At 41.7% G+C, this 25,367-nt stretch overlaps 1 protein-coding gene across 6 annotated transcripts in view; it reads right to left on the reverse strand.

The window, feature by feature from the left end:
- Positions 1-25,367, reverse strand: part of EPHB2 (EPH receptor B2) — an 805,310-nt gene that overhangs the window by 210,189 nt on the left and 569,754 nt on the right. For all 6 annotated transcript variants that reach the window (XM_078643038.1, XM_078643040.1, XM_078643037.1 and 3 more), the window contains exon 4: positions 4,258-4,413. In XM_078643038.1, the coding sequence (XP_078499164.1) occupies positions 4,258-4,413 (156 nt within the window). The remainder of the gene's footprint in view (positions 1-4,257; positions 4,414-25,367) is intronic.

The raw sequence follows: 25,367 nt of genomic DNA on the forward strand, positions 1-25,367 counted from the left end.
ATAGATATCTGGGGATGCGGATCCTACTGAAATTTGATTGGCTGCCAACACTTCAACCAGGAAGTATTTGCAGCCATCTTGGGACTGGGCTTGAAGCCAGATTTAAGCAAAAGCAAGGGAAAAGCTGGAAGTGGGAAGGGTTAGATTTACTTTTCCCACTCCTATCTCAGCAACAGGAAGGAAGCCATTGGAATTTGGAGGGGTGACATTTTAAAATCCTGCTCCAGGGTAAGAAAATACTTTGGAGGAATTAGATTTACTATTCCCACTCCAATTTAACCAAAAGTATAGAAAGTGTTGAACTTTGGACGGGTTAGATATACTATTGCAACTCTAACGTAAGCAAAATCAGGGAAAGAGTGAATTACTATTGTCACTGCAGCCTAAGTAAAAGAAGAGAAAATGTTGAATTTTGGAGGGGTTAAATGTACAGTTCCCACTCCAATCTTAGCAATGGTAGGGAAAGGGGTGAATTTTAATATTCCCACCCCTTTCCTTAAGCACAAACAGGGAAAGTGCTGGTCTTTGCAAGGGTGAGCAACAGTAGAGAAAGTGTTGGATTTTGGAGGGGGTAGATTTACTATTCCCACTGCAACATAAGAAAAGCAGGAAAAGTGTGGAACTTTGGATGGGCAAAATTTACTTTTCCCACTCCAATCTTGGCAACAGTAGAGCAAATGTTGCAGTTTGGAGTGGTTAGAAACACCATTCCAGGTCCTATACTTTATGTGCTTAACAAAATTAAAATATTTTAAAATATTTTACATAATATACATATTCATTGTAGATAGTATACTTAAATATACAAAAATGTATTCAATAATTCAGTGTTAAATTAAAATATTTACAATGAATACACTTCCCTCTCTAATACCCCACAAAAGCAAAACACTAATTGTAAACGTTTTAAATATAACATTGCTAATATTAAATTATTACATAATACAAATAAAATAAAAGCAAATAAATATGGAACACTTTTTCAAAATGTTATTATTAAAAAACACTGTTAAAAAATAACAAATACCAACTTATCAATGACATAACTTACATAGTTACCAGTTAAGATTTTAATTAACATAAGTGCTACAAATAAAATACATGAATTTATATTGTCAATAACTTCCAACCTTTCCACCTTAATCTCCTGCAAAACCAACATCTTGCATTAAACCGCTAATAATTAAATTTCACAAACAATACTAAACTAAATAAAATTACAATTAATCAAATTTAAATAAATACATAATTACCAATAATTATTTGATTAATATAAAAAGAATTAAAATAAAAAAACAATATTGTATATGTTAAATAACTTCCCACCCTAATTCTCTACAAACCCAACTAACGGCTGTTAAATTAAAAATAAATATTTAAACGTAAATCAATTACACATTAAAAATTGCACAGTATGGTAAAATATTAAAAAATAATATGTTAATACTAATGCCTAAAAATAATATAATACCTTAGATAAAAACAATATTTAATACAACTAAGGTAAACAGTATCATATACAACTACAAATAAAAAAAGATTTTATATACCGAGTAAAATTATATTCTTACATTCTACCCTACAATAGTTTTGAGTTGACAATATTTTTGACATGTCATTCCACGATACGTTTTCCTTGATATTTTGGTAATTCACAGTTCCCACCTAGACAGAGTGCGTGGAAAACCACAGTACACCACATCTTGCACTTTATGCTTAATTTCATGTCATTACACATGATTATTTTGTTTGGGGTGGGAAATATTATGGAGTTTATCCAACCCTTAGTAACCACCTCCTTTAGAAATAAAACAGAATGTAGATGACAGCCAGCTAATAGGAGAATTAAATACTAATGTAATGAATAAAAAAAATGGTTAAGGGAAAATTAGATAAGTGGAGTTTGGGAGTCCAACGAAGCGCACATCGGCAATGAAGTAAACAAGGTGCTGACAATGTTCTTACTGAGGGTGACGCATGGTATAAAAACAGATGATCTATGCAAGTGAAAACATTGATGTATGTGAAATGTTGCAGGTGAGTTGTAACTGTTAAAGAGATTACTGGGTTTGGACAGCAGGTGATTTGCTGGTAATTCCATCCTGTACTCTGTCATTAAACTCACCTGTTGAGACTGGATTAAGTCTGGTGACACATCTAACCCAGCTTCGGCACACTTAAGCCTTAAATTTACACCTTCCTTTGGAAACAGTCTCAAGTTGCGTGAACCTTCCGAGTTAGCATGGATGCTGAGCCAAGCTTTGCTAATTTGTATCAAAGTAACAGTGTGGAATCTGATCCTTTCCACCACCTCTGAAGAGTTGTGAAACAGAATCCAGGGAAGTTTGTGTGGGCGGGTGGGATTAGGAGCCTCAGAGCTCCATTCTCCTTGTAGTTGTGTCAAACTGATTATCGAAGCAAGATTAGTGGTGATGAAAAGCTTCCGATCTACACAGAGTCAAATATCCTGATCCACTGTGATGCTGAATATTAAATGTAACCAAGAAATTTACTTTATGGCAACTCAAGCATTCCAGGCTATTCAACACCAGCTTTTCACTCCAAAATCCCAACTAGAAGTCCATGACAATTCTTAATTTTACTTTTCAATTCTCTTTGCAATTTAGTTAGCTCATGTTTAAAATACCTGACCCTGTAGAGTTTATACAGATCACAAAAATGGCCTCCATATACATTTAAACCTGTGAGCCATTGGGCACAAGGGTGTTGCGGGTACCAGTAGGAGACACTGATGAGAGTCAGAAAGAGACCAGCACTCATGGAAGCATAAAAGGATAAAAGGATGAAACTTGGATTTAAAAATGATGGTTTATCACATTTTCTTTCGACATGTTTTGAAGTTGAGAATCTGAAAATGTATTAGGAGTGAATAACATGAGACTGATAAAGTTACGAGGTATATAATCATTCCAGTCATTCGCTGATAAGCAATACTGATCACAGCAAATAAACCACAGTTCCGCAGAATAATAATCTAAGTGCCTACACAGTTAAGAACAAACTGTTATTTTTCCTAATTCTAGATGTTTGATATCCTTGTGTCTGCTGATATGGCATTCCACATGTAGAGGGCAAGATGGACGAATGCCTTTGAACCAGGATAATAAGGAAATATTTGAACACTTAAGTAATGAGTGGGATGGAAAAGAGGAGGAAAAATACAGGCCAAGCCTATAAAGTGCATGCCTGGTTAACATCAGCTTCCCCAAATTCAATACACTGCAGTGAAGGCACAGCTCAGTTTCTTAAATGCATTACAGTGTTATTTCATAAAAACAGTTTATGCTGTCCCATGAGGATATAACTGATGCTGCTCGACTTGTGACCATCAGAATTCTCAAACAATTTTCAAATTTTAGAGCAATACCATATACAATTAATATTTGACTGTGCTGCAGTGCAAACTATGTATTTTGATTTAATGTTGTGCTACTGTGTAGTTGAGAGTATTTCATCATTCAATAGCTTATTTCCAGGAGATCGGAAGTCCTATATAGCAAAAGTAGATCTGGGCTGGGTTCTGTTGTTTCTCTGTTGTGGCCTCGGGGATTGGTTGCTTTCTGTATACCCATTGCCATAGCAGTGCTATCTCTCACACTCCTTCCTGGCAGTCCTTTTTGACAGTCTTGCTGTCTGCTAACATCTTCCAATATGCCTTGTCATGTTTTGTGTGGATCTGACAAAAGAAGCACTATGCTGTCTATGTAGTAAGTAACAAACACATTGTTTTATGCTTGCTTATCCACTGTGTGGTTTAAATGCCTGAGTTATCATGGTCATCACATAAGGATAACCTAACCTTATTTTCTACACTTCCAGGTGTAGATAGAAATGTTAGTTTTTGATCTATATACACTATCAGTCCCATTCAGTGTAGGTAATTCATTTGAACTTTGGGGCAGCACACCTACTGATTTAAGGCACAACCCTGTCCAAAAACTATGTGTGACAATTTTAGTATTTTCTTGATGAATTACAATTCAATACGTATGAGCCATAGCTGTTAGTGAAACACATTTGCACACTATATTAAAGACCAGGCACATCTTCTAAATTCAAAAGCTACCAGGAAGTATTTGAAATTCTACCTAACTTTCCTGGATGCTAGGTTCTCCTACCTGTTTTCTCTTTGTATACTTGAGCTGGCAAAAACCCAGTATGTATCTCATTAATGCTACCTATAAGTCACAGATGTATTCGTACCCCTGAGGCAGTAATGCAACTAAAGGGACCTACTTGTGCATGGCATCTCCAGTGGATCGGAGTCAGACCGGTAGTATCCGCTTCGACATACGCAATTAGTGGCTCCCTCCGATGTGGTTCGGCTGTTGATTGGACAGTGCATGCAGCCATCATCCCCCTGATTGGCTTTGAAGGTCCCTGACGGGCATCCTGGAAGGGAAAAAGAAAGACATGGATGTGAGTGAAACCTGTAAAAATGCAACACAATCTACCATCGAGTTTTAACTGTTAATGTTGATTTGAATATCACAAAAACTAAGATCACCCTAAAAAAGCCCCAAACTTTTTATTATTACAAATATAATTGATATTTATGGTTTCTTTGAACATAAAGCAGGACATCTTACACAGCGACTGAGTTTGAAAGTTTGCAATACAATATTATATGTGATCTGTAAAGATCATTATATTACTAGAACAGTTCAACGTTGTTAGCAGAAGTATATTAATGTACAAGGTGAAAATACTCTTCTACGGAAAACCATATGTATAATACAAATATGGCCAACAGTAGCCAGCGGGCCAGATGAGGCTATGGACTGCTAGCAAAGCCTGTGTCATTTGGCCCCAAACTGGTAAAAAAGATCAAAAATCTAAACAAGGGTCATCCAAAGATTTTTACTACTGTTTCACCATTGTGTACTCTGGAAGGCATCAAGAGGATAAGGTTGTCTTCGCTGAGTTTGTCGATAAGAAATCTCCCGATCGTGTCTTTGCTATCACTTTCCTATACATGGATTTTAAATCTAGCCTACAAGTGTGTTTCATTAAGTCGTGTTGGGGGTCTCTTGTAAGTGATAGGAAAGGACTATACATATGCAATAACATAATACATTTCAGTATTACAATATTACCCCTTTTCTATTTGTGTTTCATCCTGATCCCAGTCGAAAGAACCTCTTTTGTGGGGAAGGGGTAGGGGACCTGGTAAATAGGAACTTCCTGTCTGACCTTGATGTTGCTCGGCAGTATAGAGCCAGGCTGCTTATTCCAAAACATCTGATGGGGAAAAATTTTAGAGGAGGTAGAAGGAGTCGGAAAACTATTTTGGCGGAGTTTAGGGGTAGGCAGGGCAACAGGCTGCAAAAAGGAACTCCCGGTTTGATGGGGGGGCAAATATTAGAGCATGTATAGGGCACACAAAGATCACAAAGGCCTTATCTTCGTAGCATATATCCACAAATGACAACTTTTTTTCAAAAATCTCCACGAGGGCGATTGTTCATCAATCGGAGAGATACAAACTTTTATTTCAGAGAGAATTTGATTGTTTGTGAAGTAATAAGCAGCCAAATTATATTTTTGCTTTAATTCGTGGAGCATACAGTAGGACTGGTAACAAAGTGTATGTTCTACCCATGGAAAATACAGGATAATGGTGAAAGTATAAAAGAAACTAGGTAACAAATAAATACAAAGGGTAAAAGAGAAAACAAAGAAATAAATGTAAATGGAGAAAATAAAAAGAAATGTGAAAAACAACTAACAGTTTTATGCATGGTGTTGCTACCCGCTCGTGCTTATACAGACTATTATGGTTTTGTATGGTTTTTTTCCTATATCTTTTCTCAGCTTCAGTCATACTGGATCGTCTAGTTTAGCACACCAGTTATCCTTCCTGACCCATTTCTCTGTGTCCAAATATGTGTGCCCTGCTAATGCTCTCCTAACCAACCATGTTTTCCCTCCGCTTGTACTTTATTACTCAACTCCCTGCTCCACCCACCCTCTGAATACGAGATCTCTAAATTGAACATATTTTTTTCGATTATAGCTTTAAAAAAATTTACCTCGCAGATATTGTGACCCTTTTTGTGTTGAGCTGCATTTTTTCATACCACCCCATTCAATTACATCGTCAATATTTATGTCTTGTCTTTTCACACCTATTATGTACAGAGCTCTGAAACATGGTTTAGACATAAATAAATACTTTTATTGTGCTCTGCTAAAATATTTCTGCCTAGTGAGTAGGGCTTCTAAGTTGTAATTTCATATTGCCTAAGTCCTTTGACCAGTGTTTAATGTGTAAACTAATGAGCGCATGTGCCCAAAGCGCTGTTCAGAAGCCTTGTCGGCACAATTAAATGTCGGTGCGCCGAATACCAAGGCAGAAGTAGTCCTGAATCCGCATGATGCCTCTTTAATCCGCTACCAGACACTCCCTGCCCTTTATCTCACTCTTGCAGGTGTCTGCTTTCTCCCTTGGTGACGGGGTTTCCGTCTTTCTCTTCCTCCTTCTTTCCCGTTTGTGTGTTTAGCTCTCTCTTGCCCTCTGGAAATGTCTGATGAAGAATAATAAGTGCTGGTCCACAAAAGAGAGTGCTGATGGGCCTCACCGACAACCAACAATTAGGCACTGCAGTTTTGACAATCGTAAGTGCTCGTTCTCTCTACCCTTACTGATGTGTTTCTTTAAGGTCCCAGGGGCAGATTTACAAGCCCCTTGCGCCTCTTTTGCGCCGCCTTTGCGTCACTTTTGTGCCGCCTTTGCGTCACTTTTGTGACGCAGCGGCAAAGCAAAACATGCGCCATGGTGCGGGGTATTAAAGCCCTGCGTCATAAGGAGGCGTTCCTGCGCAGGGGGGAGGGCGTTCCTGCGCAGGGACGCCTCCTAAAAGTGGCTGAGTGAAATCTACAAGATTTCACTAAGTCACTTTTAGGCCAATGCTGCGTCAAAACCCTGCGCCTGCTTGAAGCAGGCGTAAGGCTTGAGACGGCATTCAAAGAATAGGACCCCCCAGAGCATTGCTGGAGCTGCGTTGAGCTTGCGACGCAGCTCCAGCAATGCGCCGCCTTTACGGCACAGATGCGTGAGGCATTTGTGCCGTTTTGGCCCCATGGTGCGCCGCATTGGAAATGCGGCGCATCATGGGTGACGGAGCTGCGGCGCACAATTACTGGCGCATCCCTGCTAATTTGCAGGGATGCGCCAGTAATTGTAAATCTGCCCCCCAGTGTTTCTCTAGATCACCTTGATCAGTATCACACAAAGTGAGCAGTGCGAGGGCTAATTTAATGCTCGGTCTCTGACACCGTTTTTGGGCTGAGCAGTGTCTAAAAGAAGGCCGGCTTTAGTGCTGGTGGTGCCCGATCTGACAATCATTTTGGCACATCCACATCCCATGACCACCTCCTCGGATTCTCTCACTACCATTGGGTAAAGGTGTCTCTCATCTCGCCAATCATACGTTATTACTAAACACAGCGCTCCCCCTGTGGTCAGCGCTCAGTTCGGCCGCACCGGTCAAAATACGCCCTAAAGCCGGCCCTGGTCTAAAGTGACAGAAGAGCTGGAGCTGTGCTACTTTTCCATCTTAGACAGTGCTAAACGATTGCTTGGTAAAGGAATGCTTAAGGCATGTGCTAAGTCTGTCTGGAAATGCATCGGCATTGCTTGACATATCTAAAGTAAACAACAGCACATAACACAACCTACACCAAGCAACATTATACAATCAATTCATATCTGGGCACACAAAATACACTCAAACAGTGAACAACAACCATAGCAGAACAGCAAGAAACAACTGCACACATCACCACCACAACAAAATTGCACAGAACAAATATGCACAAACATTCTTGTCAAAAATGACCTCTTCTGAAAACTACTTTTATACTACGGTGGTAAAAGGTGTTTGGTGCACACACACCCCGACACAAATACTACCCACCACTTTTCAATGTACACTAAAATTCCTCATACAAGATGTTTATCTTATGAAAGTTAAAGTGCATTTTCATACGAAAACCAAGAAAGAAATGCAAAATGTCTCGAAAAAATCTGAAAAAACTGATTCTTGAGTTACACTGGTGAGCAAGTTAAACCTCAAATATCTACACTGCTTAGGTTTCCGTGAAAAAATGCCTATTTCCCATTGAAACCATCCTCAAATACTATTTTTTTTCTCCCTTGGGTGCAAATTCTGAGCTATATTTTGAAGTTACATCGTCTTGAAGTCATCTGTAGAGTGCATGATACAAGGGCAGGTCAGCAGGTTTAGCTCTTCACATGTTACAGAAAGGTTGTTGAAGTAACTTTCAAAAGGGAGGATTCAAGGCATGAGAAATATGTAGAGGGCCTTAAAAGATTAAAACATTCCTTCACGTCATGACAGCCTGAAGAGATGTTACTGGAAAATAAACCTTTGAATGAAAACCTGTAGACAGATTCCATCAGGGGAGCCTTAATATCATGGCGACTGATGGGTCTCCAAGAGCTGGCTACAACGGTGAAATATTTTCACTGCATATTTCGTATTCCCCCTCCCCCCTCGCCCCCTCCATGCACCTTTATTTAGTCTCTACTCTAATATTTAGAGGGCTTGCTCAACACAACCCTGTCGGCCTGCGTTGCATCAAACCCTAAGGACCCGTCAGAGTGGGCCCGAGGCACAATATATGGCTCCGCCCAGGTGAAGTGGTACAGTCTATGACCTGGGTGGACAGGGTCGCTGGACTAAGATTACCGCTTGTAATCGGTTCAGGCTGCCATGACAGTAAAGGAGACCCCTATGTGTCCTTTTGATGCTGTGATACGAAGTAATAGGAAGTACTCCCACGGAGGGTTGATGGTATGTTCGCGTCTGGGAGAAGGTGGCTGGTAAGTGTCTTGGCGATGATTATATAGGATTGAGGGGGTCATAATATTGCATGTGATATATTGCCCTGAAACAATAGCGCAGCCACAATATTGACCAGCATGATATTAGCAAAGTAAGTAGACGTAGAGATAAGAGTATAATGGTATTATACTGGGGATGCAATGTTTTTGCAGGTCGAAATTTAGACTGCAATATTGTGGCATAGATCCCTAACAGTTAGCAGCCTCAAATAAGACCTTCCTGGACCCACTGGATCAAGGAGATACTTGTCAGAGTTGGTGTCTGTACTAAAACCATTGAAATGAAAGACATCTTGCAGGTACTGAAATTCCATGTCCTGTGGACCAGTGATCCATCTGAGGCAAAGCATGGCTAACTTGTTTAGGCAAGGCTCCGAGCGAATCAGCTGGCCACTGACACTACCTCAACCATGACACACTACCATGAAACAGGGGCCTCAAAAGTTGTTACTCCAGTTCTCCACTACCCTCTTCAATACTGGGTTGTGTGGCGCCAACATCCATAATCCTTAGTCATTGCTGTGTCATCAGGTCTTTTTTTAGGGGCCTACATAATGCGCAAGCATCTGACGCCGCTTGAAAGAGTCAGGGCTAATGAACATGATGCTGGCATTTATTCCCTGGGTTTGCTAGTGAAACTCAATTAACAGTGGCTTGTTACATGAATATTCTGGCTAACAACCAGCTGACCTCTAACGTACACTATCCCACAAAAATCAGGGAAAAAGATTATGAGACACTAAATAATGCATGGAACTGACCTATACGCTCCCTAGGCCAGGCCCTAGATGCAACAGATCCTGCCATTGGACCATCACAGAAGAGGCCCTCTTCTCTATTGACGAAGACAGCCCTAGCTATGAACAACCTCTTGCTGCCTGCAACACAGAGCAACATATATCAGAAATTACTGGGTAGGATGAAAAATGGAAGGGTGAGTGAAAATTGAGTGGATCCCATCCTTTAAATACAGTTATGGTGAATAGAGGCTTCCTCAGGAATTAAAGCATGCGACGTACACCAAGCGTCATCTGTCTCCTGCCTCCTGCTCAATAACTGCATACACTTCCACCGCACCATTTGGCGTAGCATCCATTGAACTTACAAAGGTATGCAAAGGACATTCCCTCATTTCCAGGAGTAAAACAGACAGAGATCCAGTTCGCCATTGCCTTATGCAATGTGTTTCCATAGATGAAAGAGAAATTCTTTGCATGACCGGAAGCAAACTGATATTCTAGTTAACCAAAGAGCATGACCCATCTCGTCCTGTATCTGGCCGCAAAGACCTAGAACGCCTCTACACACGTACCTGAAATTAACACCTTGCATGTGTGGCGAATTTTCGCTCTGTGCGGGCATTCTAATTAGTGCGCGGGATTGGACGGCCCCTGGCTGTCGTGAGCACACGCCCACCCTGACTCATGACGTCCGGGCCGTGTTGAGCATGCAAGGGGTTAAGGAACTGGGGGTTCAATTCCACTTCGAACTCTCTTTCCTTCCCCAAATCAATTCAGGGGTGAAAGGTGCGGACCTGATTCTCTCCTTAGATTGGAAAATATGTCCACTTCCCCCGACCTCTGGGTGGATCTGACAGAGTCATAGTTGTGGCACTCTTACTATCGCCACGTTGTCTATTTTGGGCTCCCAAAGTACTTATAATAGGGTAGCAGAGGCTACAAAGCTAGATGCACAGAATGTTTTGAACTGCTGCAAACATGAGGCCTGCTGCAGCAACACTTCAGGATACATGTTAAACAGACACCACACTCTGTGCCATTCAGGTACACTCTTTCAGTGGTGATACATCTGATCAGCCTTCAAGCCTTCAAGTGGGCGAAACATGGCAGCAGGTCCTTCTGAGTCCACCAGCTGAGGCTCTGTAATACATTGAACAAGTGCATAGAGCAAACCAATCACATGGACCAGGACACACCTCAAATTCATATCGATCACACTCATTTTTTACTGTACTTTAAGAAATAAAATGGGCAGAGATCAAAGAACAATGACTCCTACCTTACTCAACCGGACTCTGACTTCTCCATACCTACTTAAATCAGTCTTTTATCATAATACATACAATTCTTAAGTAAATAGAGGTAACATGCAGCGCACTAAAAAAAATCTAAATAATTTAAAAACTCGTCTCTAATTTTTTGCGTGCTTGGAGTGGTCCCTGAATTCTATTTTCATTTCATTCCAAAAATGATTTGGATGCTTTTTTTGGAGCTGAAGAGAAGGTACTTTTTGTATTTCACACATTATCAATAGTTGAAGATATTGATGATGCTACAGGTGTGCATGAGTTTTAATGTTTTTGATATTTAAACTTACTGCATTGTAGGTGTCATTAGATTATGTTTATTCTCTTCAGTGGCTAGATCCATTAGAGTGGGGGAAGACTCTTCAAAGGCACTAAGATGTGTTGCACCAATGTTCAGACTTGGGGTGCTTCTATCAATGTTACACAACAAGGAACAAGTGCCTCCTGTACCATGGATTCTTCCAACTATAATCAACTGCAGAACACTTTCTTTATCTGCAGAAGAAATTCCTTCACTAATTCATGTTATGCATTTGATTTAACAGTACCACTGTTTTAAGCCCATCTCTTTATAAACACCAGAACTCACAATGTGCATTTGACCATGTCATTGTTTTACTACTACTCATTTTCCGTTATTTTCAAAGAGGACAAAGTTACACAGTCTGAATGGCAAATTTTCATAGAACACAACACAGAACGATATGTACAATAAATCTATATACAATGTTGTGACATCCAAAAAAACAGACACAAGGGGTGGATTCAGACAGCCTGTACTATATAGATTCTAAACAGGCCTTCCCTGACCTCTTCACTTTAGAACTTAAATAAGTTTGTATGGAGGTCTGAGCTATCGCAGAGACCCCATATCACACAATTTTAGTAGGACTGCATAACAGATCACAAATGAGATGATAACAGTCAATGCTTTATATGTTTTGCTTTCACACGCATTCAGCAGGAGGGTGGGAAAGGTCTAGTATGTAGCTGGCAGTGCTTCTGGGAGCACACTGTCAAAAATATATTACTAAATCATGGTGTGGCGCCTCACTGTCATTTACAGACAGCACATTTTCCACTGAAATGGCCACTAAGTTTGCACATACAGTTTTACGGGTAAAACTACAGAGCGCACAGAATAATGTGTAGTAATCAGGTTTCAGTAAATATTTCATTTGCTAATCACTATCAGGTAGATTCATCAAGCATTTTTGCGAGCGCAAACGGTGCGAATCGCAAAATTCAGCCTTTGCGCCCGCAAACATGGCATTTGAGATTCATCAATGGTTCATGAACTCGCAATTTGAAAAATCGCAAATAATTGCGATTTCTCAAATTGCGATCGCATTTAAGGAATCTCAATTAGAGATTCCTTAAATGCTATTCATGAACCTTTTAAAAATTGCGAAATCGCTATTTTTTGCCGCTATTTACCGCGAAGTCTGACTTCGTGGTAAATAGCGAAAACTTAGAAAAATGCACTTTAGTGCATTTTTCTAAGTTGTATGTTACACACACACATGTCCTTTGGACATGTGTGTGCGCAACATCAGTCTACATTGACATTTCAGGGGTGCTACAGGGTGTCCTTTGGACACCCCTGGCACCCTTGAAATCGCATCTTTATTTGCGATTAGCAATTTGCTAATCGCAAATAAGGAAGCTGTAGAAATCGCAAATAATATTGCGATTTCTACATGAATCCCGTTTTGCGAGTCCTTAATAGCGATTCCTTAATAATCGCTATTAAGGACTCGCAAATCGGAACATTGATGAATCTGGGGGTATGTGTACTGACTTGTTTTTATTCTATAAAAATCTTTGTTTCCATCACACTTCAGAATTACAGAAAGAGCTTTATTTACAGGCTCTTAAACGTTGTTGTGTGTTAGGAAAAAAAAACGACAGTCTTTCCTTTCACACTCATTCTACTCGGCAAGATTGTGGCATAGTTCACTTAGCAGTCAAAGACAGAAAAGTAAGTAACCACCTCCCTGAGCAGCAATTTGTTAAAATACCTCCTTAAAAACCACAGCAAATTTGAGAAGACAACAACAAAATGAAAAGGCATCCTTATTGCTCATTCACCTTCTGAGCTCCAGCATGCTAATTTTGGGGGGTTAGCGCCTTTGAAGGAGCTTAATGAACTTGGTGTAAAACTCCAGTAATATATATATTTTAGGGAATCATGGGCCATATTATCAACAAAGGGCGATACATTATCGCCGCTTTTATCGGCAGGAGACTGCCGCTAAACCGGCGATAATGGGCTTGATAATATGCCCTCGTGAATTCCCATAGAAGCCCTGGTTAACACCAGAACCTGGGCTTCTATGGGAATTCACAAGGGCATATTATCAAGCCCATCATGGCCGCTTTAGCGGCAGTTTCCTGCCGATAAAAGCAGCGATAATGTATCGCCCTTTCTTGATAATATGGCCCTATGACTCTATACTTAGCTCTACCTCCTTGAAATATTTTGCGCAAATCATGCATTGGTGTAAAATAATCTTCTGCTCCCCCGATATCCCTACTCTGTCGATCATATTCTGATGTGATTGGGAAGCGTCCAAAGATAAGGTGCCCAAAAGGAGGCATGGAGCTTTTATGCACACGCTTTTACCACTACTGATTTACATAACAAAAAGAAATGCAAAAAGGTCGTGCTGAAGAAGCTAAAAACCAGACAGAAAAGTACAAGCAGAGAAGAAGCTAGCTGCGGTACTTAGTGGAGCCACCAAGGTAACTCCTCTTCAGAACAATTTCAGAGGACTATTCCACCACGTAAGCCATAGTAAAAAATCCACCTGCTTTGCCCCTTGGAATAATCAAGCTTCGGTGATAAAAGAAAACTGGTTCCCCCGGTGCTTCGGTGCATTAGGGTTGAAACTTGGGGCCATATTATCAAGAATGGGCTTGATAATATGCCCTGGTGAATTCCCATAGAAGCCTAGGTTAACAACAGAACCTGGGCTTCTATGGGAATTCACAAGGGCATATTATCAAGCCCATTATCGCCGCTTTAGCGGCAGTTTCCTGCCGATAAAAGCGGCGATAATGTATCGCCCTTTCTTGATAGTATGGCCCTTAGTCTGTGCTGTGTTGTGTTTCCCACCTTAGCATGCCTAAGGCCTCAAGTACCATCCTATAGTTCGAAGGTGGAAGTATATGTGGTCTGTTGGATCCCGAGATGGAGAGAGGCTGGAAGCATAACCGAACGAGTGCACTATTTTTACTGTACATTTCACTGGTATTTCAGCAGCCAAGGTATAGCTGAACCCAGCTGGATATGGGTTTGTGCTCAAAACGGAGCAGACATGGCAGTGATTGCCTTTAGAAGGCATTAATGTCTGACCATTCTATATCACTGAAGATACACCAAGTAAATAATTCACAGGGTGTCTGTATGAAATATGAAACTGCTCTGCGCTCAGACTCTAGCGATAGCGCTTTGAGGCACATGTTGGAAGCCGGTGAGACAGGCTGATGCTCTGAGTCCAACACTAGTGTTGTGCGAGCAGTAGAGTCAGTCTCAGTTCTCAATATTGTTCTGACAATGTTGCATTGATGGGTGCTGTTAGTCATTCATGATGTGTATTTTTGCTCGACTGACATCCAGGTGAGAGCTGCTTACATCACGATCTTGAAGACAACAGCCCTTGAAGACATCTGTTATGGATAGTAGAACGGTAATTCATGTATGTGATGAATGAGTGTCCTCTGCCATGAATGCATGGGGTTGCGAAACATGCCATTTATTTCACAGTTAGCCAACTTGAAGGGTAAATTGGTTCAAGACACCAGGATCGGTGGCCTCACTGACAGGAACAGCGGGAAACCTAGAGACATCTATCACAAGGATGTGTCAGCCAATAGGCAGTCAACGCACGCTTCATGGATGGAACACTAATTTGCACAAGGCAAACCCTTGAATCTGAGAAGGAACATCTGCGCGCCGTAAGGTTGTGGGAAGGATCAGTTACCAAGAAAAGTCTGCGGAGACCCCAGGCAAGACAAGCAAAAAGCTATTAATCAGGTGAGGAAAAGAACACAAGATGGAACCAGACATCGGCCATCTGCCTAGGCCCCATCAAGCTCATTAGTCAACTATTAGTGTGAAAGCTGGCTCAAATGGCACGGTCCACAAAGAATACGGTTGACCACAAATGCAACCGCCTCCATATTGTGCACCTTTTTGCCGCCTGATAGGTCACCTCCTTCTCCAATTGATGTTCATAGGAAGCACGAGTATACAAAGGAATCACGCAAGACAGAGAACCAGCTTCCTAATTAAGGACTGTGCATTTTATCCGCATATCAGGCAAAAAATAAATTTACCACAAAGGGCTTCTCTGTAGATTAATGGTATCTATGGAGCACCACTAGATAATTCACAAGGACATTAGTCCTCTACTAGGATCCTGAAAGGATCTATAAACAGTTTAAGTCGAGGCAGACATGTTAGTGTGCTTTAGCACACGAGGTCAAGGCTTATTATATGTTGCTTAAAAGACTGGAGAAGAGGCAGAACACCCTGGTGGCCCTTATAGAAAGTAACATATCGATAGCCAAGGGACCTGGCCGGTCATGTGAACATTCTAACACAGCCGCGGTCGGCAGTAGGATTTCGTGCAGGGCGGTGACGTGGGGAGGGGGAGGGGCAGGGTGGGGGATAGTAAGGTATGGATTACGGAGTTTAACAGGCAAGTAAACATATAAATAAATAAAACACATTTTGTTGCGTGCACTGCATCGCATTTGGGCTGTGATCTGGTGAGACAGTCGACGGGTGTTGCTTGACAACACAGAGGCTTTCCTCCTGGACAATATTGCCCTTAAAAGTAATCCTTTTTGTAGAATCTGCAGTCCAACTCGGATGAGCTGGAGGTCAGTAATCGAGCAATAGTGCCCAACGGCAAGTGCTTACCTCATTGGTAAACAGCCTGCTTTGGACTATTACAAAACCATGGCAGTAGCATCATCGTCCCACTTCTGACATCTGGATTAAATCTCACTAAAAAAAAAGATTTTAATAATTGCTCTTAGCTCCGAACAAACACAAACCGCAGAAAGAATCAAAGTACAGTACGAAATGTATTAATATTGGGTCTTGGAAGCAGAGGGCCCTTGGCTCCATTAGTAAAATAATGCGAATTAAGCCATAGTTGACATGAAATCACAAGAGGAATTGCTTACTTGGCCTCTAAGGTTGTGACCAGAAACAAATACAAAACGTATTCTTACTTTGAAAAAAGGTGATTTAGTGTTTTCAGATGTATGCATCTTTTCACTTTCCCCATCTTTTCTTTCATGCGAACACATTCACTGTGGAAACTGAGGTAAGAAATATTGCAGAGGCCAATTCTGTTCAATGTCCGATGCCAAAGTGTTCCCCCCTGTAACATTCATCAATTCGCCCGTCCACACGGCAGATTTCAGCCTCACTGTGACCCTCCCAGATAATCTTTCACAACAGAAATATTGCCTTCCTACCATTTTTTGTCCCAGCTGGCTGTGCAACAAGTCAGGTTTCATATTCCAGGAGAAAACGTACAGTCTGAGGAATTTGTAAGGGCTGTACTGGCAACCTAAAAGAGCCATTAAAACTACATCTAAAGAATAACGATGGTCTTGAGCCACTATGTACTAGTGTGAAAAATTGAGAACCTCGAAAAATCTAAAATTAAACAATTTTAGGAAAAATCTAACTACTTGGCAATCTGTTTCCGTGTTAAACAGTGGCAGAAAGTAAATATAGACTTTCTGAGAGGTTGACTACAGAAAGAAAGTAACTGCCCACCACTGACCAAACTCTGCACTGAGTAACACTTACAAGACAACGAAACACTTACAAGCACAGCAAGCAACTCCTGAAAAGTGAACCTTCATGTGAACTTTGTCCTAGAAACCAGCACTGGCAGTACACTGAGTACAAAGCGTCTGCTGAGAAAAGAAAATGAAAGAGAATATTCAGATAGGCGTGGTAAAAAAAGGGAGGAAGGGAAAATATCCAAGTATGGATTTGCAGTTTTATCTCCACAAAAGGGAAATTTTAAGATTGTTATCTACTAGATTTTGCTGACAAGCAAAGTTGTGGATTTAAACCATAGTAAAATGCTTTGCTCACAGATATCTGTTATCAATTTAATTGTTGCATAAGGTCCTAGAGAATATTTTTCACTTCCTATAATATTGACAGATTTTTGTATTATCTGCAAACTACAGATTGCCATAATATGCGTTCGCCAGTATCCAAACAAACTGTTAAATATATCCACTTTAACTCATGTTGCTCATTAACAGATGTTTACTGCTTATTTTTTATATTGTAATTTTGTTTTATAACAGATAACTTCAGCATGTTGTACGTTTTTTTTCCCCAACATGCAGTACCTTACTCTTTTGGGATTCATCCAGCGTTTGTTAGGCAGATCAACTAAGAGAAATTTACTTTAGGTTAACCATTAAACAATAGTTGTCATGGCTCCATAACCCGCTCGTGTGCCATGTTTCACATATATGGTAATGTGCCATGTTTCACATATATAGCAGGGTCGGATTGGTAAGGCGGACACTCGGGCGATGGACCGGTATCCGAGATCCAGCTATGGGGTGCTTTTTTGGCCAGTGTGGTGCCCAATAGGGGCTGTGTCTGTGCAGTTCTGATGCCGACACCGGCCCAGTGGGGGCCTGGGCGGCCTTTCCAGAGGCAGATGGGCCTCTTTTACCTCCCTTTTACCAAATGGGGTGGAGGTGTCATTCCCAGTCTCTCGCTGGGCAGGCCCATTAATGTACGCAGATTGGGCAAGGATCCTGACCAAAAGAGTTCTCACTTATATTCAGGTGTTGTTCACCATTGTAAATTAGTTCATTGTGAAAGAGACCTGGCAACATTTGCATTTTTTTTATATTAGTGAAGTTAAGAAAACATGCCTCTTTTATATAACCCACCCCCCCCCTTTTTGTAACAGTTAAAACACTGAAACAGTGTTTTGAAAAAAGACGCATTCTACAAATGTGGGCCACTTTTTTTAGGGTACCTGGGCACATTTTTCTTCCCAATCCAACCCTGCTTATGGTCAATCTACCACATTCCTGTTTGCAGTTAGGTATAGTAATTGTGCCCCAACTCAGGCTGTGTGCCGTGAGACCATTACCGGTTCTGCTACCAATCTAGGCATTTGGGTTCAAGGTGGTGTTGAGGGATGTCCCCAGTGGTGTGAGGAAAGAGGACAGAGGTGAGAAGAAGCGGCCACAGTGCATCTACCTTCATATTCGTAACCGCCTAAAATGAAATACTATAAAATGATATCAGTATCACTGTTGGTTAATCCACCGTGCCTCTCTGCAGTCATCTCTTGTGAGTTTGCGTCTTGCATACAGGATATTAGTAATAGATCATTGTGTATCTAGCAAACATCAAAAAAACAATGATAAACCAACTGGAACTGGTGAAAGGCTAAGGCCAGTATATCTGATGTCCATACTGGAAACACTGTGCCTGAGTAAGAATCATTTTCCCTCTTGGATGTTACCTATTGGTGCACTGAACTGTGAAATCACAATTCACTAAATATAATATATTATAAGCAGATTTTTTTGTGCAGAGATGTCAGTTACAAAAGAATATTTTCTGATATGTTTAGAGGAAATCTGCAGTGATAAATGCTGTCTGGAGTGTCTTCCCCCACAAGCGTCAGGTGAGTGGTCCAAGAACATGTTGTACTCACAAATGGACAGTACTTAATTAATTTTTTTTTAAAAGCCAGAACGCAATTTGTTTTTTATTAGCCCACTCTGCCAAATGGCTGGTGTGCAAACATCAGTAATGTTAAGACTGGATACAACCTCATTCTTTAATCTTCTACCATCAATCAATCAATCATGCCATTTGTATAGCGCACTACTCACCCGGGAGGGTCTCAAGGCGCTTGGGGGGAGGGGTATGCTACTGCTCGAACAGCCAGGTCTTGAGTTGTTTCCTGAAGGCGAGATGGTCCTGGGTCAGCCGAAGGTGGATGGGGAGGGAGTTCCAAGTCTTGGCAGCCAGGGAAGAGAAGGATCTTCCTCCGGCGGTGGCTCTTCGGATGCGTGGTACGGCTGCGAGGGCGAGGCTGGTGGACCGTAGCTGGCGGGTGGGCGTGTAGAAGGTCAGGCGGTCGTTGAGGTACTTGGGGCCCAGGTCGTGGAGAGACTTGTGTGCGTGGGTGAGGAGCCGGAACGTGATCCTCTTGTCGACGGGGAGCCAGTGCAGGTTCCTCAGGTGGCTGGAGATGTGGCTGCGTCGGGGGACATCCAGGATGAGTCGGGCGGAGGCGTTCTACCACCCAACACTTCCTGTCTCTTTATTTCACTCTTGCAAGCTGTTTTCATATCTGTTTTTCCCCTTTCCAGTAAAGAATTGGCTTGGTAGTTTGGTCTGCCCTGTTCCCATGATGCACTGGGCCAGGGACAGACTAATTTGCATGTAGCCAGGTTCTGAACTGGGATGGTGCAGTGAGCTAAAAAACGGTGATGGATCAAGCCCTGATCTTTTGACTGGGTAGGAGTGTTCTGCTTAATTCAGATACTCTGTCCATCACCACCCCCCTTTTTGAATCGTTTTGGCCACCACAAGTGTGGAAGGGTATGCTCAGATGTGAGTCCCTTGCTCACTGCACCATCAGGATTCAAGCAAGCCAGGCCGAAGACGGCTGTAATGCCAGAAACCGGTCCCCGGAAGCTTGTTTCCTTTCCAGTAAAGAATTGGCTTGGTAGTTTGGTCTGCCCTGTTCCCATGATGCACTGGGCCAGGGACAGACTAATTTGCATGTAGCCAGGTTCTGAACTGGGATGGTGCAGTGAGCTAAAAAACGGTGATGGATCAAGCCCTGATCTTTTGACTGGATAGGAGTGTTCTGCTTAATTCAGATACTCTGTCCACCACCACCCCCCTTTTTGAATCGTTTTGGCCACCACAAGTGTGGAAGGGTATGCTCAGATGTGAGTCCCTTGCTCACTGCACCATCAGGATTCAAGCAAGCCAGGCCGAAGACGGCTGTAATGCCAGAAACCGGTCCCCGGAAGCTTGTTTCCTTTCCAGTAAAGAATTGGCTTGGTAGTTTGGTCTGCCCTGTTCCCATGATGCACTGGGCCAGGGACAGACTAATTTGCATGTAGCCAGGTTCTGAACTGGGATGGTGCAGTGAGCTAAAAAACGGTGATGGATCAAGCCCTGATCTTTTGACTGGGTAGGAGTGTTCTGCTTAATTCAGATACTCTGTCCACCACCACCCCCCTTTTTGAATCGTTTTGGCCACCACAAGTGTGGAAGGGTATGCTCAGATGTGAGTCCCTTGCTCACTGCACCATCAGGATTCAAGCAAGCCAGGCCGAAGACGGCTGTAATGCCAGAAACTGGTCCCCGGAAGCTTGTTTCCTTTCCAGTAAAGAATTGGCTTGGTAGTTTGGTCTGCCCTGTTCCCATGATGCACTGGGCCAGGGACAGACTAATTTGCATGTAGCCAGGTTCTGAACTGGGATGGTGCAGTGAGCTAAAAAACGGTGATGGATCAAGCCCTGATCTTTTGACTGGGTAGGAGTGTTCTGCTTAATTCAGATACTCTGTCCATCACCACCCCCCTTTTTGAATTGTTTTTCCCCTTTGTCACTATTTTCCTCTCTGTCATTTTCTCCTTCATATTCCGTTTTCTGCCTTTCTGTTTTTACTCTGGGTCACAGTGTGACGAAGAAAAATTAATCCAAGTACACAAAAATGACCAACACCTGCAGACACCACCTCAAATTAAGTACTGCCCATTGAGGTGTTACCATGTGTGTTCAGAAACTTTATAATTTGGCACACACTTCCATGCACATCTAAATTTGCGTTTGGGTGACCTAAGTGTAAGCAGTTCAGGAAATTGGGGAAAGCGTGCCAAAATTCCACCCCATTTCACAGGAGGAGCGTGGGAAGGAAAGACTTTTGATGAAAAATATTTCTGTGCAGAACAGAAAATTAAATAACATATATACACATATAAATATATTTATACACACACACATACATATTTTTTATGAATCGGACCCAATGTTACCAAGGATGTTAACCTCTTCGTTATATAAAATTCCTCAAAGCATCACATCCTGTCAGGATTTGATGCAACTTCTTGAATTATTGACGAATTTCGGGTCCACGTACACATAACAAATGTCTAAGGAACAACAGCATGAGATGCAATGCCAGAGGCATCTCACAGCTTTGAATTCCTCTAATGGCAGAGAAAACACGTCTGCAGAAAGGCGGAAAAGGGAAAGATCTTTATATTGCTTTGTGGTTTTGTCTCAGGGTTGTCATACCTGAGAAAGCACAGCAATTTTTATAGGTCACAATAAAAAATATGCTGTCATGTGGCAAAGTAGAAACCCTTTTAATCTCTGCAATGCATAGGATGCAATTTTATGCTATGTTACTTTCTCATATTATGCACATTAAATTAATTATAGATGGGGTTCTCAAGAGGATGCCCTGAGAGCATAAGAAGAGAATCAGAGGGTGATGGCCAGGCAGAAATCAGGAGTTGCACTATACTTCAGTTGTCTTATCAGTTCATATCTACTGTTGTTACTTTATTGCAATCATTTTCGTGATTTACCATGGGTTTTATTTGCCGTAATATGCTCTTGTAATTTTTCAGTTATGCTGTGTGACTACTAAAAAACTTTTTTAGTAAAAATATTTAAAAAATCACAGCTGAGAGGACAGAGAGTGGCAGTTTTTTCATTTCTATTATACAAATAGTGGGCCTGATTCACAAAGGTAAACTTACACTTTTATGCAAGTTCAAATGTTTTTGGTATTCACAAACTACGAGTTAATAGTAAGTTTACGACTGCAGAGATTCTGAAGTCGAGGAGGAGAACTCCGCACATAAAAAGATAGGACAGGGCGTTTGTTGGGGTATTTCTAAACAATGCCCTTCACCACTAGGTGGCATCTTAATGTTAAAGACAGACGTGGAGTGGTGTGGCTCACTGGTTAGAGGCGGCAGACCCGGAAGCAGAGAACGGCCCAGGACCAGGGTTCAATTCCCGACGCGGCAGGGTCGTGGACCAGGGTCAGCGGACTCGATAATTCTCGCCTCTGTGCCTACTCTAACCAGGTATCACACGCTGCAATTCTGGGCATTAGCTTGCATCATCTCTACAACGGCCCCCCACATTCGCCGGGGATGCCTGGTTTCACCTTGGAGATACCCAATAGGGACCATCTCACAGGGATAGCCAGGACGGGTTCCCCAGTGTCTACAGCGCCACGACGCCTCAGGGCAGCAGTGCGCTTTAGAAGACACATACAGGTCTACAGAACAACACAATGATTGGTAGAACAGAACAGCTGCTGGAAAAAGGATACATTTTTAGACTGTTCCTAAAAACACATGGACATCAATAAGCTTTATAGCAAGATTTTGTCTGTTCCACAACTGCAGCGAGTAGTGAACAAGCCTCGGCAAAGCCAATAGGTCTTGCCTTTATAATGTAAGTTCTGAGACGGTAGCTATGCCAATGTTTGTCTGTAAAATGTTGTTTAAAAAAATAAAAATAAACATGTCAAAATACTGGAAGAAAACAAACATATCTTAGGGTATCTCAAAACTGTACACTAAATTCAATGCTTTCCATCTTTATAAAAGTAATGGATTATTTTTCAAATACCTTTCATTCAGGAAGCTCTGAAAAGAATGTAAAAAGCGTAATGTAAAGGAAAGGACTAGTCAAGGCCTAATTTACTTTCCACAGGATTCAGGCATTTGCTCTCTGCATCAGCCCAAAGACCATATTTATGGGCCTCTACTAAAAGTGTCATGCTAAGTACATCTTCTGTGTGAGGTGCCAGCTGAGTGAATGAAGAAGATGTGCCCCTTCCTGCAGTTGCATGGTGCCATAAAATCCTTTCTGTGCCAAAGCTTGTGTTTCCATACAATGTGTGGAATGCAGAACACAAAACGAGGACAGACCCTAAAGACTTCTCTTCAGCCATACCCCAGCAACAAAATCATTGTACCTGGGCTGGTACAGACAAGATGGAAGTGATTGGGAGCAACACAGTGCAAGGGCAGTTATGAGAGGAGAGGAGAGGAGAGGAGAGGAGAGGAGAGGAGAGGAGAGGAGAGGAGAGGAGAGGAGAGGAGAAGAGAGGATGGATGTGCGATCTCGTTAAGTGCTGAATGAAAAAGAACAACAATAGTTCCCTAAATGTGAGAAGTGCCTGGGATAAAAGTCACAAAAATCAAAGGAATCCTAAAGTGGTCTATACTCTAGGGAAGAGACAAACACAAGAAGAGGAAAGCGTGGAATCGAATAAGAAGCAAGCAATTGTGAGTGACAATAAAGCCAGTCAATGGAAAGCAATGGGCGGGCCGCAAGGTCTTTTGCAACTGCTGTCTGGCAAGAGACAAAAAGCCTGACCATCCCACTATTTCCTGAATATGCACCTGACCAGAAATTGTAGTCAGGCTGATTGCAATTGTCAGGTGATTTTGACTGGCCTCAGGCCTTGTATTCATCAATAAGTGTTTTTGTCCGATTCAAAATCTAGTCTAAAAACTGACTTAACTGCTTTTCTTTCCTTTCAAGGGTAGGCTGAGGTCCTCACTGTCTTATATCACTCCTCCCAACAATTAGGAATTGTAAACTGTGTGAGATGACAGGGAAGAAGTTCGCGAAAGAATGAAAAAGGCAAGTCAAAACAACTCCTCAACATTGGTTTATGCAATATTTCATATTTATAGCTGGTCAGTAAATTATCTTGCATGGTCTGTGTGGATCACTTTCTACTATTTGCCCTTTCTATGTATTTTTTAAATGTCTTTTTGAGGTAAAAGTCAGAAACTAAGTGTCACTTTTAGAGACTGAGGGATGAATTAAGATTTGGTACCTGGACTGATCAGTCACCGGGAGGCCACTGTAAACCCTCTGCCACAAGCTCACCACATTTAAACCTTCAAACAAAGGAGACAGGTCTTTTTCCACAGCACGCATCCCGCTGGCGTGGTTGGTGCCACCTCAGGGAACAAACTCTGTGACAACAATTCCATGATGCCTGTTTGGTGAAACTGCAGTCACTTACTGAAGGCAACAAAAGCGTACTGCTTAATAGCATTCTACCTCTGAATTGCTCCAAGCCCACTATAAATTGCTATTTTTTTCTTGCATTTTCTTGTAGTTTGGTGTAACCTAGTGTTGGCATCCAAAGTTTTAGGAAATGCTGGACCTGACCAAAAATAAGTGCCTAATTTAGAGTTTGGTGGATGTGGACTACGTAACTAATGTGACGGAGATCCTGCCCACCTTATTACAAGTGTCTTAGGATATGATGCTCTTGTAATAAGGTGGATGGGATATTTGTCACCTTTGTGATGGAGTAATAACCCTTACATCAAACTCTAAATCAGGCCCTTAATTTCCTCGATCCCTTTGGCTCATGGTACCCTCAAGACATGGAGGCATCTGATAACCACGCAAAGGAATGTAGGGTGATACAGTCAGTCTCTGTTTCTTTGTAAGACAGTCAAAAATAAATGGATGGAAGTGCATGTGAGTTTGGGAACTAAGAAATGATCTGCTTATAGGGAATGGACCATTCGGGTGTTGTATAGATTTTGGCGGCTGGTTACATGTTCAGATCACTTTCAGCCCAGTCCTCTTTGGTGCAGCACACAACTTTATAAAGCAGGGCTAGGGGCAAGAGCATGACCCCTCGATAACTGTCTTCATACATAACATAGACCTAAATGCTACTGTACATTTACAATACCTGGAAGGAAGGGGATCTCGTTTGGGGTAGCTATAGAGGAACAGGAAATTGGGAAGATTCACATAAACAAGGACAGAGGTACAGTGTAGGAATCGGCTATTGGGCCCTTCCACGTGGCAACATATAAAATATAAAACAAAGGTTAAAAAAGTTAACAGTGGAATGGATTGAATAATCATACTATCCAATGGGTTGCTCACCAAAGAAACATAAAAATGTGCCATCTTTATTATTGATGGGTATGAGGTGTGTGCACAAGTGCCCCCACACTCACAAGCAACCATGGTCAAACTACTGACAACCAAGGTGCGTGTCACGGTTTTGGTTGTAAAGAAAGCAGCTACCCATTTTCAGCATAATGGTTCAAATGGCCAGACTTTCTTCTAAAGTGCTAAATTGCAAAACAAGGCTTCAAAAAAGGCCATACTAATTATGCCTGGGTGCTCGGAAAATCCGAGCACCAGAGCTGTCTGCTGGCAAGTAGACAGCTACAGCACTTCACCATTTTGAATGTATGTGATTTAGTCAAAAGGTCAGCCTAATAAACCTGTCCCCACTCACCCTTTTCATCAAACCTGATTTATCTATGTTTTACTTTAACGAAAATTACCAGGCTTAATAACCCAACAAGT

The sequence above is a fragment of the Lissotriton helveticus genome, chromosome 5_1 (genome assembly GCF_964261635.1).
Source record: "Lissotriton helveticus chromosome 5_1, aLisHel1.1, whole genome shotgun sequence".
NCBI classification, from domain to species: Eukaryota; Metazoa; Chordata; class Amphibia; order Caudata; family Salamandridae; genus Lissotriton; species Lissotriton helveticus.